The sequence below is a fragment of the Canis lupus genome, chromosome 1 (genome assembly GCF_011100685.1).
Source record: "Canis lupus familiaris isolate Mischka breed German Shepherd chromosome 1, alternate assembly UU_Cfam_GSD_1.0, whole genome shotgun sequence".
NCBI classification, from domain to species: Eukaryota; Metazoa; Chordata; class Mammalia; order Carnivora; family Canidae; genus Canis; species Canis lupus.
The window spans coordinates 92,394,157-92,414,196 of record NC_049222.1 but is presented as its reverse complement, the minus strand read 5'-3'; the positions used below and the strand labels follow the sequence as shown (position 1 = coordinate 92,414,196).

Genomic DNA, 20,040 nt, shown 5'->3' with positions numbered 1-20,040 from the left:
AGGGCTGCCCAGCACCTCGCTGCTGCCGCTGCCGCTGCCAGGACCCTGTCGGGGAGGGTGAGGAAGCGCCCAGCACTTGAGCAGCGGCTCCCCCGTGGCCGCGAGCACCCCAGAACCACCTGGACGGGGCGAGGGCGCACCCCGCACAGAGCGCATTTCCAAACCAACGCCCACGCCGCAGAGCGGTCCCAGTGAACAGCAGGTGTCACCCTTCTGCTTCCAAACCCCCGGTGCCTCCAGGTGCCTCCCGCGCTCCCCAAACTTGCGCGTTGGAACCGCGGCGGGCGGGGCGGCCGCGCGCACCTGCGAGGTGCCGGCGGGCGGGGGTCGCGGGGGTCACGCGGTTCCCGCTCCCCGCGGCGGGGTGGGAGGGGCGCGGGGCGCGGGGCGGCAGGTGCGGGCCGGAGCCGGCGGGGCCGAGGTGAGGAGGGCGGCGGGCGCTTCCAAGTCCCTCCCCTTGCCCGCAGCGCGGAGGCGGCGCCGCGAGGGCCCGGGGCAGAGGCGCTCCACCATGGCCCGGGGCCCCGCGCGCCTGCAGTTCCGCGTGCAACTGCGCTTCGTGACCGAGGAGCAGCTCTTCGGGCCCGGGCCGCTGTCGCCCCCGACCCCGCAGTCCCTGCGGCTGGACGTGCACCCGGCGGGGGAGGAGGCGGACGCGACGGTGACTGACGGTGAAGTACCGAGTCCCGCGGGGAAGTTGGGGCCCCGGGGCGCGGGCGGGGCGCGGCCGCGTGCCCGGGAGGAGGGCGGCGAGCGCGGGGGCTCGCGGGCGCGGGGTCGCCGCGGGGGGAGCGGGCGGCCTCCCTGCTGCCTCCCCAGCAGGCCCACGTTCCGGCTTCATTGCGCTCGGCCAGCCTGGGAGGCGCGCACAGCCGGCCCGAGAACTTGTCTTGGCCACAACTTCGAGGTGTCCGCGGGGTCCGGGGAAGACAGGGCGCGTTGTCCTCCCGGGCTCCCACTCCCGAGCAGAACAGGACAGGGGGCCCTGTGACCTTACCTCGGGCCTGCTGGGCTCCAGTTCCCTCCCCGGCCCCCGCCTCCGCCCCCCTTCGCACCTGCAGCTCCCTGCGCACCGGGTTCTGACGCGCGGGAAGGGCCGGGAGGGGTGTGCACCAGTCCCAGCGGCCTCCAGGCCAATGCGATGCCCACTAGGCTTTACTCTTTGGTTCAAAAAGGGATCTTTTACAATGACGTGCAAGCCCTGGGTTCCTGAGGCTGTGGGTGTGTTGAGGGGATGCTTCTAATCCTTAGAGGATCTTGGACTTTTTTGAGGATCCAAGGAGACCTATAGAACCCAGCCCCAGCAAAGGTGCATCTTGGAGCACCAAACTTTGCATGTAAATCAGAGGGGATAACAGCTCGTCCCGTCCCGCAGCTCATGTTAAATGCCCCATTCTAGTATGTGGAGCCAAGAGAGGCCCAGACAGCTGTAAGCCTCCAAAGACTCCTGGGGTTTCTTTCTTCCAAGCCTAACTTCTAAGATTCAGAGTAGAGTTTAAAGTGCTTCGTGTTGTGATGCCGACCCGGTGGGAATTTCAAATAACTCACAAGTACTGAGCTGCTTCTTTGTGATAAGAATACAGGTTCCCTGCTGTATCAACAAGGCCTTAGACTCAGGCACACAGTAGGTACTCAATAAATGCTTGCTGTAGAATGAAAGAAAACCTTTGGATGTGTCTTATCCCTTTCCTCTGGGCTGGGATGGGGAAGTCTGGGTCTTTAAAAAAGAAATATTAAATAAATATTTGACCAGTGTCTTAGCTAGAGTCTTGGCAAAGTATCAAAAGCCTTACTCAGCAACTCCTAGATTTCTCTTTTGGTTGCAAGAAGAAAAAAGTAGTAGCTTTCACTATTTCTCCTGGGAATTTTAAAACTTAAGGTGCCAGAAATGAGTTCAGTTTGTCAATGATGGTCATTTTATTTGATCTATAGCCATACACATGGAGAAACAAAGGCACAGATTTGAGATTTATACTTTACTCGGTGTCCTATGATTGTCTTCCCCACGAATATGTGTTAAGAGAGGAAATACCTGAGGTTCAAGGTGATGGAAATTGCAGACTTTACAAGTTACTGAATGCCTGGCCTCTATGAACATAATTTTCTTACAGAGAAGAATAAGAGGAATTCACTCAATGCAGTAAATAGAGTCTAGAGGTGACCTCCGTGGTATGGATTAGACCAGACTAATGGAAATGGAAGGAATAATTACAGCTGAAGCGGGCAGTCATTGTCACCGATTTTGACAATTCCTTGGGAAAGAATGGCTAACAAGAAAGCAGAGAACTCACTCTCTTAACAGCTTAAATCCTAAAATGCAGTTGTTAAAGCTTGCTATGGAGAGTTTTTGGAGAGAAACTATTCTGGAGGATTTCTTTCTTTCTTTCTTTCTTTCTTTCTTTCTTTCTTTCTTTCTTTCTTTCTTTCTTTCTTTCTTTTTTTTTTTATCTCATTTTACTGTATGAACAACTAGACCACTGTGGATGATGGCCAGGCAAGGCAGAGCAAGTTTAAAAACAGATTGTCATGAACTCTTAAAAGAAAGATTTTTGGTGTATTCAAATATCATACCTTTAGTAGCAGAATTTTGAATGGCTAGGATTTGTCCTGGGATGAAGTCTTTTGGATGGATCCAGAGTCTTCAAGAATGGGTCTATGCAATGTACCTTTAGAAAATGATAGTTTCTTAGGTCATATATGGAACTAGTTATTAAACACATAAGATCTGAAGTAAGTGGGCCTGGATTCAAGTCCTGATGCTTCCTTTTGCTAGCTATGCTGCATTTAGCAAACTGTTCACCCTGTGGAAACTTCAGTTTCTTTGTAAAATAAGGAAGGCAGTACACATGTTCTGCCATTAAATGAAATAATGCATACACTATGCTTGGTATAATGCCTGGCGTATATTTATTTTTTATTTTTATTGTTTTTTAAAGATTTTATTTATTCATTCATGAGAGACACACAGAGAGAGAGGGGGGCAGAGACACAGGCAGAGGGAGAAGCAGGCTCCATGCAGGGAGCCCGACGTGGGATCGATCCCGGGTCTCCAGGATCGCGCCCTGGGCTGAAGGCGGTGCTAAACCGCTGAGCCACCCGGGCTGCCCAACCTGGCATATATTTAGAGCTCAATAACTGTTCTACTATTATTAGTAATGTTATATTTATATTCTGTCCCCAAAACAATGGTTTTCTCAGGCTGTTCTGAGGGATAGCTGTGCTGTATTTCTGTGAAGATGTTCCAAAGGAAACTTAATTAACTATGGTAGATCATAACTGGGAAAAACAGAACAATCTTTTAGATTCCCAATCTCAATAGCTTGTCATGTAAAAAATGGAACAGAACAAGAGAAAGCAGTTTATTCTAATTTCACGCCTTCCAAAACTGACAATGATTTTATGAAGGAAATGCACCAGGGGATCCAGCACTCTGGTTTATAAACTCTGAGAAGACAATCGTTCATTCCCTTTTTTTTTTCTTAAATATTTTTTTGAGTCCCTGTGCTATCCTGAGCCTGCCTGAGAGCATGCCTGATTCATCCTTTTATCCCCAGAGCCTTCCACAATACCTGGTACACACAAGACATCCATAAATGTTTCTTGAGTGCATCCATGATTTGAATCAAGACTTTTAAAAATGTGGTAAAAATATAATTTGAAATCTGAACACCAAGTACAGAATCTGAATTGCCCCCAAATGATTAAGACACTGACTTGACTTACAGTCTAGAGGGATGTTTTAAAGTGTAGTATAGTCATAGAAAATTTGAGGTATATGAAGGTCAACAGATCAGGAGATGATTGCCACTGGAAAGTTAGCTACTCATAGTTCCCATGGTATGGGGCACATGGAGAAGCAGTAGGCGGGCCAGGGGGCAGGTGAAGTAGGGAGAGATGTGGGTAGAGCCTTCATTGTGGTTTCTGTGGGAAGGAATGGGAGGGATGTGGCGAGCAGGTTTAGGTTGACAGGTTTGGATAACTTCAGTGGGCACTGGGGTATGGGGGCTGTCCTGAGTTGTCCGGCACCTGGCCCTGGGTTGATTATGGCAGATGGATAGCAGCTGGAGTATGAGGGCCCACTAATGGGGGTATTGGGGGTGTGGGCTCTGGATTGGTTGGCTTGTATTTGAAAAGTGTGCTTGCAGGTGAATTGTTTCCTATCTCTAGGAATTGGCTAAGGGAGGATGAGCAGTCTCCCAAGGGTCAGCAAGACTCCAAATGTCAAAGCATCAGAATACAAAAATAAAAGAGACAATTAATGCAAGGGAGAATCAGAAGAGAAAGGAATTGGTAAGGATAGTATATCGGGTGGGGGTAGCTCTCTGCTGGGCTTGGAGGGGCGGCTGCAGGTAGGAAGGGCCTGTGGATAAGGCCTTGGGTTCAGGTGATTGACAGGGTCAGGGGTGGGGGGGTGGGAATACCATCCTCATTCATCAAGTATGTGCAAGAATTGGAAAATGAAGAGAAAGCAGACAAAAAGCGGGAGATAGGAGATGGGTCTGCTCCTTCTTCACCCCTTCCTCCAAGGTCAGTGCCGTGATGGGGAGCTGGATGAGAAAGGAATCTGAGAACTGAGACTGTATCACACAAAGTTACTAGTAGGCTGGATCTCCAAGAGGGAGGAGAAAACCTTTCTTCCCTTGCTCAGTTCAGAGCTGTCTTTTAACTAATCTAGAAAAGTTAGGAAAATATGTAAATAAGCCACGTAGATAATCAAGTATAAAAAATGCAGTGATTTTTGTCTCTGAGGTATTTTAAAAGGATGCTAGGTCTTTCTTCCCTCGCGGTTGCTCATCTCATTAGAGGTGGAAAAAGAGCAAAGGAAAAGTCTGAGATAAATATCCTTTGTGCCACACGGGAGTATTAATGTCCCTTCGTTAAATTCTGTGACAATAGAGTCAGTAAGTTGAAGCCTCTGACCAGAATCCTGAAATCAGTCACCTACAAATGATAGAGGCATTCATTACTTCTCATTCAACAAATACATTGATTGAACACATGTTCCGTGCTGATCCATGGGTGAGTGACACGTGAGTTGGATAAAGGCCCCACTCATATGGAGCAAATATTCTAATTAGTGGAAGACGAGAGCCAATGACATAGCAAGACAATTTCAGGGTGAGAGAAATGTTTTGAAGAAAATGAACCTAATGGAAGAAAAAAATAGAGACAAAGAAAGGAAGCGAGGCCAATGCAGATAGTGGTCAGGGAAGGACTATCCAAGGAAGTAATATCTGATGTGAGGCAGGAAGGATGGAAGCCAGCCAAGCAAAGGACTGGAGGAGGAAACCACGGGCAGAAGGAACAGCAGGTGGAAAGGCCCTGATGCTAGAAAGACTTGGTCTGTTTGACGTGGCCAGTGGAGCTGATGCTTATTGAGAGAGATGGAGAGTAATGTCAATTCAAATTACTGTTCCAGTTATTCTTAGAGTATCTTTAACTAACAAGCTATCTTTAAACTCAGTGACTTAAAAATAGCTATGTTATAATGCTTCTAGATTCTGTGGGCAGGGCTTGGCTGGGTGATTCTTTTGCTCCTTGTGGGATTGGCAGAGGCTACTCATGGGGACTCAGCTGGTGGCCAGACTGTCCTGGGAGATGCAGGAAGGCTTCATATGCCTGGGCTGGTATCTGGGCTGGTGTGATGGGGGTCAACTTGGGTGGGTCAACTTGGGGGGCTGTGCACAGGTATTTGGTCATACATTATCTGGATATTTGTGTTAAGCGCTCTTTGGATAAGACTAAGATTTAAATTGGTGACTTTGAGTAAAACAGATTGCTCCCCCCCCCCCATCCAATCAGTTGGAGTCCTGAACAGAACAAAGACTGATCTTCCCTGAGCAAGAAAGGGCTCTGTCAGAAGGTGGCCATTGGACTTGAACAGCAACATTGGCTCTTCCCTGGATACTCATTCTGCCTGCCTACCCTATAGATTTTAGATTTGCCAGGTATATGTACACACACACACACACACACACACCCTATGGATACTGTTTCTCTGGAGGACCCTGACTAATAAAATGCAGATGACTCCAAGATTAGGACAGTCAATGGGGAGCCTACCTGTGGCCTCTCCACATGGCTTGGCTTCTGCCCACATGGCTTCTTCACACCATGGGCTTCTTCCCTGGCGACTCATGGTAACAAGAGTGAGTTTCCCAGGAGACAAAGCAGATGCCACATTACTTTGTGTGATGCATACATGGAAATCAGTCGACATCACCTGTGCTGTTAATCAAAAGAGTTGTAAGGCTGCCTGGGTTCAAGGAGAGAGCATGTAGACTCCACTTCTTTATGGGAGGAATGTCAAAGAATTTGGAGACAGTGTTTTAGAACTGCCAGTTAGACCAACTAGATAGGTGGGATGTAATACACATGCACTAATGGGGTTTTGGAAGATCCATGAAAACAGCCCTCTTGGGCAGCCCCGGTGGCGCAGCGGTTTAGCACCGCCTGCAGCCCGGGGTGTGATCCTGGAGACCCGGGAGCGAGTCCCATGTCAGGCTCCCTTCATGGAGCCTGCTTGTCCCTCTGCCTATGTCTCTGCCTCTCTCTTTGAATAAATAAATAAAAGAAACCCAGCCCTCTTCATCACAATTATTGAAAAAGCTGGTCAAAGAGCACCGGTTTTGGTGTGTACCACAGTGGAGACTTCCTAATTCTCTCCTGGACTGAACTTGCTCCTCCTCACTCCCCCCTGCAAAAACAAGCACAAAACCCCTCAGGCTGGGGTGTCTGGGTGGCTCAGTCAGTTAAGCTTAGGTCATGATCCGGGAGTCCCAGGATCCAACAGGCTCCCTGCTCTGCCCCTCATCTCACCCATGTGCTCACTCTCCCACCTCCCCCCATCTCAAATAAACAAATAAGGGACACCTGGGTGGCTCAGTGGTTGAGCATCTGCCTCAGAGCGTGATCCTGAGGCCTGGGGTCAAGCCCTGCATCGGGCTTCTTGTGGGGCGCCTGCTTCTCCCTCTATGTCTCTGCCTTTCTTTCTATATCTCTCATGAATAAATAAATAAAATCTTAAAATAAATAAACAAAATCTTAACCGCCCCCCCCTCAGGCCTACCACTTGGTGGGCAGCCCCCAAAACACCATCTCTGCTGGGAAAGAGTCAGGAAGCAGGTGAGGAGGGGGCTGGGGTGGGCAGGCTCTTGTCCTTCTACCAAAGGCATCAGAGAACCCCTGAGAGGAGACGGGGTGCAGAGGGGCTAGCATTGTCGCTGGGGCACAGTATTTCTTAGTGGGGCACAGGTAGCATGAGTGCTGGAGAAATTCTTTATCGTGAGAGGCCTTGTGGAGTGGTTAGCACCCCTGGGCTCTTGGCAGTAAATGCCAGCAACCCCTCCCTTGGACCTGGGTTTCTGTGACAGTGAAGAAAACCCTTTATTCCTGCTGCAGGACTCCCTTCAGCGGAGACAGGGAGGGGGTGTTGGGAGGTTGGGGGGGTGGACAGGAATGCAGAGTCACAAACTCAGAACACTCCGGCACTCACTGCCTGCCGGCCGCCTGAGGCCCAGCAGGCCCCTCTCCCAAACCAGTGCCCACTCCTGCCTTCACAGTCAGATCCGACCTCGCTACGTTTAATCCCGGCACCTATTAGACATTATGGTTGTGCCGAAGGTCATTAAAGAAATCCTGCCAAGCAGTTTCTTTTTTTTCTTGTTATTTTACCGAGAGCTGCACTTGCCTGATTCCGAGATAGCTTTCCAAGACAGATATATAATGCCACTGAGTGGAAACTGCCGGCTAGACCTGGTTTTGTGTTCCAGCGTTATGGGATGCACATCAGCGATGAGAAAGCATCCCTGTCCTCTGTCAGGCGACAGTGGTACCTCGAATGGATGACAAAGATGAAACCATACAAAGCCTTTGTGTGTTTAAGGACACTGAGGTGAAAGGAAAAGACTCATTTTCCAGGCTGAAGAAAGACCCTTTAAAATCCCCTTCTCTCCCCATGTACTGAGTTGGGGTCTGTATGGAGTACTGGTGCATAAACCAGTTCAAAGACAGGCAATCCATTGATAAATACTTAGAGTCAGTGCCACGGGGAAGAGAAAACGGGCATGAGGATCTTGGGAGTACACAGAAAGCAGAGATGTCCCTTTATTGGATAAGTTACTACTTGAAACAAAGAGGTTATCGAGGTAAGAAATATAAATATATCACTGACGTCGTATTTGTGATATGACCACTTTGTGATGTGACCGGCCACAGGATATTGGAAATAAACAGTGGCTTTGAGAGATGAGGCTTATAAAAATGTAGAAGATTAGGACCATCCTGATGATGAAAATCTCTCTTTACCTCCCCTTCCCTCTCCTCCGGTCATGGATGGTGACCACTCTTACCCTGGGAGGTTTGAAGCAACAGCGTGGAGTGAGCACATTCTGTCCTTAGCATCCTCCTTTTGTGGTAGGCGCTAGACACATTATGTCTAGCCTCACTGCAGGCTGGAGGGTAAGTGACATAGACCTTATTTTATTGGCTCATTCTGTCCCAGGTATATCTTCCTCAAAACCTGACTGTCCCCCTTTCTGTGATGCTGTCTTGTGCTTAATTACCCAGTCTTTAGCCTGTGGTAATGTTGGACTTCCAGCCACAAACCTAAGTCAGATTAGCCCACATGGTGAGAACACCCTTGGCTTGTGGTTTGGCAGGAGCTAGATCTATCAGTAAGCTTAGAAACCCCAGTGAGAGTAGAGTGACCGATGGTTCGCCTTTTGGTGTATTTCAGGCAGAATTAAGGTTTTCTAACTCTGGGCCAGTCATCTAAATAAAATTCCATGGCCTCCTTTTATTAATGGATTCTTATAATTTTAAACCAGTTTTATAATTAGGGTGGTGAGGTACTTGGATTAACCAGATTAGATTTTCCCATGTATTAGCTTCATGACCTTGGGTTTACTGCACTGCCTGAATCTTTCTTAGTTTTCTCTTCTAGAAGCTGAGATACTTTTTATGTCACAAAGGTATGGAAAAAAATAAACAGAATAATGAAATGTGAAAAAATTGCAAAATGATTTCTATTAATTTTCAAAGTAAATACAGTCAAACTGATCAGATGGAAATAATGCAAAGATATTTAGAAAGCAGTTGTAAAGAAAAGCTATCACTTTTATGGAGCTTACATTCTAGACTCATTCAGAAAGCATCAGGATATTTTGTCCATGCTGGACTTCCTGCAAGACTGTTTGAGAAAAATATATTTTGTGATTCTAGTAGATTTCCTGTGGATATAGTTGTCTTCCACTGAGTCTGTAATACCAACCTCTCTGCTGAGGAATCATTTCTCGGGGCCTGCTTGAAATGCTTTCCCAAATCTGGATCTCCACTCTGGCCTTTTATAAATTTGGGTCCTTATCATTCTTTAATTTAAAGTTTGAAAGTCCTGTTTTAAGAAGGGTCTTCCCGCCATGCCGAGCACCCACTGCTCCCACTGTGTCCACTGCCGTATTTCTTAGCCCTTTGCTTTCCTGGCAATTACCACAACTTGTAATGAGAAATAAAAGAATTTTATGATTTACCTGTGGTTAAAATTGAAGTTGGAATCACAGTCCACAAATCACAAGACTATTTAATGAGAAACCTTGAGAGGCAGGGAAGAGGTTGACCCAAATGCTTCTGAGAGTGTGAGCAAGAAGGTTGAAGTGTATTTTCCAATTAGGAACTATAAAGGCATCAAGAATGGTGAGCAGTAGACAGGTCAGGAGGAAGGACTTTCTCGGTCAGAGCTGTGCCTATTCTGAGTCTTGTCATCATGAAATTGAGTTCTTGGCCAGCATCTTTACTAAGAAGGGCAAAAAGGTCTCCAGTCATATTTTGTTCTTAACTATAGAAAGCTTATGGTTATCTCCTAGGAAATATAAGTCAACCTTGAGGCTATTTCAACTGCTGAAAAGCTTGTTTAACATGTTTGTTATGGGAAATTGTATTTACTTACTATATGTGTATTTTAGAAAATTGCATTCTTTAGCATATTTGTTGTAGAAAATTGAGTTTATTTGCCATGTTGTGTTGCACACCGCAGCAGTGTGATGAATAGCTTACTAATTTTCTTCAGTAACTCTCCCTATATCAGTGACAGGGATTCATTTCATTTATTAATTCATGCAATTCATATATATTGCATACCCACCATGAGCCAGACTCTGTTCAAGGCACCGGGGAAATGGCAGCATGTTAGTTATCCATTGCCGAGTAACAAATAACTACAGACTTAGTGGCTTAAAACAATTCACATTGATTACCTCCTTATTTCTGTGGTCAGGAGTCTGGGCATGGCTTCCGTGGGTCCTCTACTTAGAGTCTCACAGAGTCTGCAATTAATGACTGGGACTGAAATTTCATATAAAATTTTGATGGGGGCGGGATCATTTGTGTGGTTCTTGGCTGAATACAGTTCATTAAGTGCTATTCACTGAGGCCTCGGCTTCTTGCTGCCCATTTGCTAGAGGTTACCTCCAGTTCCTCGGCACATGGGCCCACCCCAAACATGGCAGCATGTGTCTTGCAAGCTAGCAAGAGAGGGAGGGGTCTGAGAGCAAGACTAAAGTCTCAGTCAGATGTAACCTAATCTTGGAAGTGACATCCCTGACCTTTGTCAGAGTCCACTGGTTAGTCCCTAGACCAATCCATCCTTGGAGAGAGAGAATTACATAGTGGCATGAATATCAGGAGGCAGGGGTCACTGAGGGCCATCTTGGAGTCTGCCTGCCCTAAGGAGTGAACCAAGAAAGGTCACCACTTTCACAGAGCGCACATTCTAGTACCATTTGGAAAGGAGCAGGGTCTCTGTGCTGGACTTCCTACAGGCCTGTTAGAGAAAAAGATATTTGGGGGTTCTAACACAAATTGTTGAACACCACGTAAAGCATACCCCTTTTTAAAATTAGTTATTAGGTGTAATCCTGCCCCAAATCTCTCAGGGAGTTTGCACTTAAATTGCACAACTAGAGTATATCTCTGAAAGTACACAAAATCTCCGAGCAGAGCTGTACTATCCATGAATGTACTTCTGGCTTCCTGGTCCTGTGCTCTACTTTGGAGAGCCAGATGGAAGAGGCCGGTCTTTAGGATTAAGGCAAATCCTGTCGTGGTAGCTTATGTTTAGTTCTTAGCATTACTTCATCATGACTTCATTTCTTTGTGTGGAGGGCTCAGCTAGCTTTTCTTCTTTGTGGGGAAGAGAGGTGTGAAGATGAATTTGTGTTTGGGTTCAGACACTGAAGCCTGTTCAGGTCACTCCCAGGGGAGACAGTGTGCTGTTGTTTCAAATGCTAGACATTAGTGACTTTTTTAGAGTGAAACGAAGTCAGTATGGTATGGAAAGGGAGAAAAAGATAAGGAAGGAAGGAAGAAAGATAGGGAGGGAGGGAAGAAGGAAGGAAGCTGGAGCCCTCACTGTATTTATCACATCTTATGGGACAAAACAAGTGGTACACTCGATGGATATTGCTGTTTTCTGGAGCAATAAAGTTTTTTTACTTTAAGTCATAATCCAAAACATGTTTCACAGACCTCAGCGTTTATACAGTCCATGGGTTTAGAATTTATATCTTTAAAAACATAGAGATAGATTCTGGACAGGCTTGAGAGAACAGCTATGCTCTGGAATGTGGGTATCAGAAAGTCAGAGATTAATGAAAATCCATAAATCAGAACAGGAGAGAGGAAAGTGGATCTGAATTGCGTGCACTGTGCTTGGCCTAACCAAGCGCAGCTAATGACTGCACAGATCCCAAGGTGAGTATTGCAGATGAATGTGAGATCTGACGCTGGGAAAACGAGCATATTCAGGAAGTAGCCTGAGACATTCAGAGGGAAGAACAGACCCGAGATGCACACGCAGCCGTCAGGCTGGAGTCTGAGCCCTCACAGTGCTACTCTGTGCTTGAAAAACAAAAGGTCTATATCATTGCTTTGTGAATTTCCTTTGGAGGAAGCTTATTTTTTTTCTTACAGGGAGACTCTTGTCTGATTTCATATTTTTTCTTCCTCAGAGAAGGAGGTGTTTTTTTTTTTTTTTTTAAATTCCGTTTCTACAGATGACAAAACCTTCAGAGTATGAATGCTGTTTCCTTAGATTTTTAGGAATATTAGATCAGAAGAGCAGAGAACATGTCAGCTATCAGCAATGAATATTAATTTTATAATCTGCAGAAAAATAATAGTGTTAGAAGAGACTCTGGTTCAGGGACATGGAATAAATATATAGGCTTAGCCAGCTCGTAAGTAAAAGAACCAGCCTGGAGCTCAGTCCCCCACTGTCCACTTCAGCTCTCTCTCCTGGTCTCCTTGGAGGAATATATAGAATGTGCTTTCCTAGCCAACTTATCTGATTTTTCTTTCTTGACTCACAGGAATAGTTGTGATTTTTCTGTTCTTTCTCTCTCTCTCTCTCTTTTTTTTTTCATAAAGCATTTGATTCCTTGAGATTCCAGTTAGACTGGGAATACATTATCTGATGTCGAAGCATTTCACAAATGCCACTTTATTTCCATATCCCTTCCATATCCCCATATTCTGACATGCTCTTCGCTTTCAGCTTCTTGAGGTCAGGTCTGTCTTAATCATTTCTGTATTTCTGGGGAGATTTGCAGTAGGGCCTGGTTCTAGTAGGTATAGTTTTGCAGCTTCTATGGTAGAAAGTGTAATTTTTTCTTGGAAAATATGAACCTAGAATCCATATCAGCTTTATTTTGCCATAATTACAATAAGCTAAATTTTTGTAACCTCTCTAACAAATTAACCAAGTTTCTCTTTGCTCTTATTGGTTAATTTTGTCCCTCTTGGAGCAGATCCTTCCTAATCAGAACCTGTGCTGAACTTTAAAATAATGATCTGACAAATGAGAGGGAACAGTTGAGCTAATTTTCAATGTCCGCCTCAACATTTCATGTTTTGGGAATCATCTCCAGGCTTCCCCACTCTTTTTTTCCATGATTCTTTCTTAAATGTGTTGTTACACTTTTAATTAGCTTGGTTCACATGGGACCAAACATATTTGCAATGTGTAGATTATAGCCATCCTTCAAAAGGTCCTGCAATGATTAACAAGTTCCCTGGAAAGCCAGAGAAGACACTTCCGAATTAGTGGGATGCTGAGTCCACCCACTGCTGACAACAGTCTATGGGTCCAGTAGGTAAAATTATCAAGAGTAAGAATTATCCAGAGAAACTAGCTATTCTTAAATCCTGGTTAGGTCTTTATAAGACCTTTATAAGGTGCAAAGAACGATATTTAAGAAATAATTATAAATGAATGAATAACCTCAGAAACAATGAAAATGACTATGACATTTCCCAATCTTGCTACTTGCCAATGACAGAATATACTGCTTTGGAAGAAGTCTGTGCAGAGGTAGCCATCTGCTTCAAACAACGTGAAGTCCCTATCTCCTGAGCTCTAAGCTCCATGGAGAAAAGTGTCTTCTCTAGCTTTCAGAGACTGAAATTTCTATGATAGATACCCAAAACCACAATATTAACAGAATGAGAGAAAAGAGACATGTAACCCAGGGGAAGTGAGGCACAAGAGGTAAACAAAGCTAGAAAGAACCATAAACCCACGTCCATATTTTTGTAGAAGCCTCAGAGAGTAGTTACCAAATATCATCATGTTTCCTGTGCAGCAAATGTCTCTTACTGGATCCTTGTGTAACACATAACTGCTCCCCAACATTCTCCTTTCCTTTTTGTCTCATATTTTCACTTTCAGCTAGTTAGCTACAAGGGTGGGGGTGTCTGTCTTTTTGCACAGACCTTCAAATACACATTTAAGTCTTTATTGCAGTCTTCCCATGTCATTGCAGGCATAATAGTACATGCCAACAGTTTACTAGATAATTAGTAAACCTGTTTTACAGTATGTATTCTGCAAGAGTAGAAAACTAGGGCTCTTATAGCAGTCATTAGAAGTATTTTATATGGTGGGACAATATTATTAAACCTTAATTTCCTGACTAGTGGAACTAATGATCATGGTGTAAATCCTACTCACCCAGCATATCTTCCGCCAAAACCAAAATAATGAGGAGGAGGACTAAAAGTCATGCTCTCAGCATAATAAGAAGACAAATACCATTCAAACATTAAAATACCTGTAACTGCAAAAATAAATGTGGAATCCTGGTGAGTTGCCTCTCACTGTCCTGCTGTAGACCCTTGTGAGTTACAAGGGCAGTCCCTGAACACTTTTGTAGAATAGAGAAGGAAGAACTATCAACAGGCCTATTATTGATCTAAAGTCATCACTATAATGTCCATCATAAAAGTGAAAAAAAAAAAACAGGGAATAAAAAGTGATCTTGTTGATCAGGAAACTGACTATAGGGAAGAAACTTAACATTGCAAATAAAAGAGGCAGTTTTAGAAAGGTTACACTTCAGAAGAGTAGGAGTTTAAAATGGAGATGCACCTTTTGAAAACCACAGGTAAAGAAGAGGTATAGGAAAGCACATTTGTGATCCTACAAGACAAAAGAAAAAAGCAAAGAACAAACATTCCACCTAAAAAGCCATCTGGTAAATCTGCCACCTGTCACTATCGATAGAAAAATGCACTCTTGAACACGGTATCTCTTAAAACACTTCAAACCATTTGTACCCAGAAATGCAGAAGCATAACTAGCCTTCATTTTTATATACCTACCATGAAAGTATAGCAGTGAATGAAAATTAAATTATTTTTTTAAAAAGATTTTACTTTATTTACTCATGAGAGATACAGAGCGGGAGAGAGAGGGGCAGAGACACAGGCAGAGGGAGAAGCAGGCTCCATGCAGGGAGCCTGATATGGGATTCGATCTTGGATCTCCAGGATCACGCCCTGGGCTGCAGGCGGTACTAAACTGCTGCACCACCTGGGCTGCCCTGAAAATTAAATTAATGCAGTGTGTGACAACTCTACCCACTAAATGAAATAGAATAAAATATTCTCAAATAAATATTTAGGGGGTTCAAAAAACCCTTTCAAGACTGAAATTTAAAATCCAAGAACGTAAATGGACACAAAATTTAAAAAGGCTAAACTAAGGGTTGATTAAATTCAAGAAAAGCATTGAATAGTCTAAATTATATAAGAAATGGGGACTAATTTAAAAATTCCCTAAGGAATAAGAGATTCAAATGAAAATTTAGTAAGAGCATTGAAGAAAATTCAGAATATATCAAGAAAATAAAAACAAAATCTAAAAAGAAAAAAAGAATAAGAAAGTGTTTAAAATGAATTTTAGACAAAGATGATCCAGTTAGGTATGATTGGAGTCCCTGAAAAAAATATATATGAAAATACAATGGAACAGAATTAATATTTAAAACTGTAACTTAATAAAAAAACATATTGCATCTAAATTAAAAGTTAGAATCTATTGAAAGGACTTAGTAAGTGCCACAAACTATTGGCCCATAGCAACTAACGCTGAGACCTAACTGAGTAACACTATTAAACTTTATAAAAGTGTCTTTTAAAGTCTTCAGAGCTACATGGCAAAAAGAGAGGATATCTTACAAAGGCAAAGTGCTATGCTGGCTTTAGATGTTCAAAAACAACATGCCAAGTATATCACCAGTAGAACAGTGTTGTTGTATGTGTGTTTTTCACTTAATCTTAGCCAAAAGTCTGAGTAGTGATTGTGTGTGTGTTTTTAAAGATTTATTTATTTATTTGGGAGAGTGAATGTGAGAGTAGGAGGAAGGACAGAGCGAGAAGGAGAGAATCTCAAGCAGACTCTGCTGAGCATGGAGCCTGACACTGATCTTTGTCTCATCACCCTGAGGTCATGACCTAAGCTGAAATCACAAGTCAGATGTTCAACCAACAGCCACCCAGGTGCTCTGCACTGTTGTGTCTTTTTAAAATGCAGGAACTCAGGAATTTGTATCTAGGAACTTCCTTGAGAATCTATTGGAATCCCACTATGACAGGAGTAGATGAGCATCATCAGAAAGACTGATGATGGGCAGCCCCGGTGGCGCAGCGGTTTAATGCCGCCTGCAGCCCAGGGAGTGATCCTAGAGACCCTGGATCGAGTCCCATGTCAGGCTCTCTGCATGGTGCCTGCTTCTCCCTCTGCCTGTGTCTCTGCCTCTCTCTCTCTCTCTCTCTGCGTCTCTATGAATAAATAAATAAAATCTTAAAAAAAAAAGACTGATGATAATTTGATGTATGTAATTGTACATATAACATTAAATAAAAAATGGGCATAAGGATAGAAAAATATGTGTATGTTAACATAGTGATTAAAGGATTCACAGCTTTAAATGCTTTTATCAATGAGGGAAAAAATGAAAGTTCACAAATTAAATTCCAAACTCAAAAGGCTAGAAAATGTTAAAAAAAAAAAGAAAAAAGAGAAATAATAAACATAGATTTAATAAATAAGTCAAAATCATAGCTTTTGAAAAAATGTGCAAAACAGACCCCTAACCTAATAAGAAAGCATAAATATTCAAAATAAGAAGTGGCAAGGAGGAAATAATCATTAAGACAGAAGAATTAAAAATATATTCTTTTGCCTAGATTCATGCAAATAAGTTTGAAAACCTGTACTGAATGGGCAACTTCCTAAAGTTAGAAATAAAAGCTTACTTATACCTCTTTTCATCAAAGAAATAGAGATAAGATAAGATAGATAATATAGATAGGTAAGATACCTTCTCTACAAGGTATTTGTTCCATAAGGAAGCAACAAACCTCAATGGTTTCACAAGGAAGTTCTACCAAAACTTCAGAGACCAGATAGATTCAGTGCTTCATAACTTATTCTAGGGCACTGAAATTATTTTTAAGAAGTAACGCTAGTGACAGCATAATTAGAAAATTATTGCTAATATCAATCATGAATATTGACACAAAAGTATTTCCTATAACCTTAGCAAACATAATCCAGCATCACAATACAAAACTGATAAACAGTGATAAAATGACATTTGTTCCAGGAATGCAAGCTTGGTTTGCTGTTAGGAAATCCAGTAAAGTAATACACTATGCTAGCAGATTGAAGGAAGAAAAAAAGATCATATGAATATCTCCAGAGATGCTAAAAATAATCTTTGGACAAAATCCAATTTAATTAAAAATATATAACTCATTCTTAAAGCCAGCATCTTTACTTAATGGGAAAACACTAGAGGTGCCTCTACTGAGTTTGAGAACAAGGAAAATATGCCTACTATCGCCACTACTATTCAGTCTTGTCCTGGAAGTAGTAGCTAAGGCAGTCAAAGGCTAAGCATTGGAAAAGAAGTAAAACTACTTGGGGTTTGCAGGTAATGTAATATGATGATGTACTTGGCAAACCCTAGAGAAACAATGGTAAAACTCTGTCAAAATAAAAACAATTCAGTAAAGTACTAGACATTGCTAGTCTTCAGACACAGAAATAATTACCAATTCATGGACATAATGGTGGAAAAACCTCATTTAAATAACAGCAAAGGATAAGTATACTCCTTCATCCCCATCACCTATTTTACCCATCTTCCCACTCACTTCCCCTCTGGTAACTCTGTTAACTATACAGGAATTAAAATTAAAAAAACCTTAATAAATATTTTAAAAATAGCAACAAGGGAGATTAAATATTTAAAATTATTTTAACATTAAATTTGCAAAGATACTCCTGAAAGACAGAAAAGTATGTGAATAAATTAGACTCCCTCACCTATTGGAAAGGATGACTCACATCATAAAGATATCAATTCTCCCTAAGTTAATTTATAAATTTAACAGTAGGGATCCCTGGGTGGCTTAGTGGTTCAGCGCCTGCCTTTGGCCCAGGGCGTGATCCTGGAGACCCGGGATTGAGTTCTGCGTTGGGCTCTGGGCATGTGCTTCTCCCTCTGCCTGTGTCTCTGCCTCTCTCTCTCTCTCTCTCTCTCTCTATCATGAATAAATAAATAAAATTTTAAAAAAAATAAGTTTGACACTGTCCCAATAAAATGTCATCAAGCTTTCTGTTTAAATGGAATTGCATGAGTAAATACTAGAATTTAGGTGGAATGATAAATAGCCAGAAAAACACTGAAAAGGAAAAGTTATGCAGGAAAAGTAGCCCTACCATGCATTAAAACACACCTCAAAGTTTCTACAAGGAAAACATGAAAAGAAAGGTCAATGAAATAGAATAAAAAGTCCAGAAATAGACCCAAGAATATCTTGAGATACAAAAAAGTCATTTTAAATCATCAGAACAAAGATGGACTTTTTAATATGTTATTCTGGAGTAACTTGTTAGCCATTTGGAAAAAGATAAAATGAAATCCATAACTCACGTCATACACAAGAATAAACTCCAGATGGATCAGAAATTTCAATGTAAACAATAAAATCATATAAGTACCAGAAGAAAACATTCACCATTCTTCTCTTACTTGTATGAAGGAAAAGCTTTCTAAATGGATTCAAAATACCGTGTAATAGAATAAGTGATTAATCAAATTTACTACAGAAAAACACAAAAGCTTGCAATTCAAAACATAAATGACAAACTGAAAGTTTTTGCAACAGATACAACAAAGTGTTAATATCCAACATAAGTGAAAAAGGCAGAATGGAAAAGAATATCTGAAATTCACCACGTTTTGTATAAGAAAGAAGGAGAAAAAAGACACTATGTGCACTTGAAATTCATTCCAACAGGAAGGAAAAGAAAGATGCATCAAAGACTAATTTTATATTGGTTACCTAAAGGGGGTAGATGGGAATCAAGTGCAAAAAGTAGAAGTAATTAGAGGGAGAGGGTTGATACTACTTTTTTTTTTTTAAAGATTTTATTTATTTATTCATGAGAAGCAAAGACACAGGCAGAGGGAGAACAGACTACCCGCGGGGAGCCCGATGTGGGGCTCCATCCCTAGACCCCAGGATCATGCCCTGAGCCCAAGGCAGATGCTCAACCACTGAGCCACCCCAGAGCTCCGGTTGATACTTCTTAAAATAAATGTTTTTGGATAGCTCTCACTTATTGAACCATGCTAACGTTTTATGGACTTAGTATAAATAAAAATTTAAAAAATCAACATGGGGGGTAGCTTTAAGCTGGAATACAGGCAGAGAAATAAACAACAGTATTTTGAATAAATAACCATACTAAAGACTCTGGGAGAGAGAAATTGAGAAAACAAAAATTCTATGATGTTTGAACATTGTGAGCTTTAGAAATGCTTTATTTACTCTCGTTTTGATCACTTTCTGTCAGAAAATAGTTTGTATCAAAGAAGAAAGATGCAGTGGTTTCAGGAGAAGAAAGAAAGCCCTATGTACCAAGAATGTGGGGATCTGGGATAAAATGATAGATATGGAGTGAAAATGGCATTCTGAACTTTGACCCAGGCAAGTTTGGCTGATTCAGACATTCTGAGCCTGTGGCCTAGCTGATCGATAAAGTATCTTAGATTATCACACTTTTTTATTTATGCTTTTAATTCTGATTTAAAGATGGCAATAAATAGCTAAAATAATAACCGTAACGACATTGGATAAACATATAGCATTTAAGAGATTTAAAGTTCTATTCTGAGCTCTGCCTTAAGGAAATAGCTTCATATATCATTTCTTTAGATGAAATCAGAATATTTGCAAATAAAAATTCAGTGTGTGAAAATAGATTAAATTTAACACGCTTTGTTTTATGTTGGTATAATATGATTTTCATAAGTTAAGTCATCAGTGGAATCTAGAAAAATATTAAAATCTCTTTTTTATTAGACCTCTGAGAGACTTAGAAGTAAATAACACAGTCTATAGGAACAATGATCAAGCAGGCATGTGCAGAAAAAGAATATCTTTATTGTTTAGTCTTAAAATATGAATATTGATTTTCATTAAACATCAACTAATAAAAGTCACCCTGAATGAAGAAATTAAGATATTGTAGACAACAATAATTTTCTATTAGGTAGTAATCCAATTTTTTAAAAAAAATTTGTTCTCTTATAAAAAAAAAATCTATCCTATTCATGGATTTATAGAAGTCAGAATGTAGTGGGCTAAGTAATGAGGTCTTTGTCCTAATTCCCAGCATGGTTTGAGACTGGG

The 20,040-nt window shown here is 42.1% G+C and overlaps 1 protein-coding gene across 3 annotated transcripts in view; it reads left to right on the top strand.

Moving 5' to 3' along the window:
* Nucleotides 1-490: 490 nt before the first annotated feature.
* The window catches only part of LOC609469 (histone-arginine methyltransferase CARM1-like), a 250,915-nt gene continuing 231,365 nt past the window's right edge, over nt 491-20,040 (top strand). For 2 of the 3 annotated variants that reach the window (XM_038527174.1, XM_038527175.1), the window contains exon 1: nt 491-671. In XM_038527174.1, the coding sequence (XP_038383102.1) occupies nt 512-671 (160 nt within the window). In that variant the 5' untranslated portion in view covers nt 491-511. The remainder of the gene's footprint in view (nt 672-20,040) is intronic. The other variant, XM_038527176.1, reaches the window with a different exon arrangement.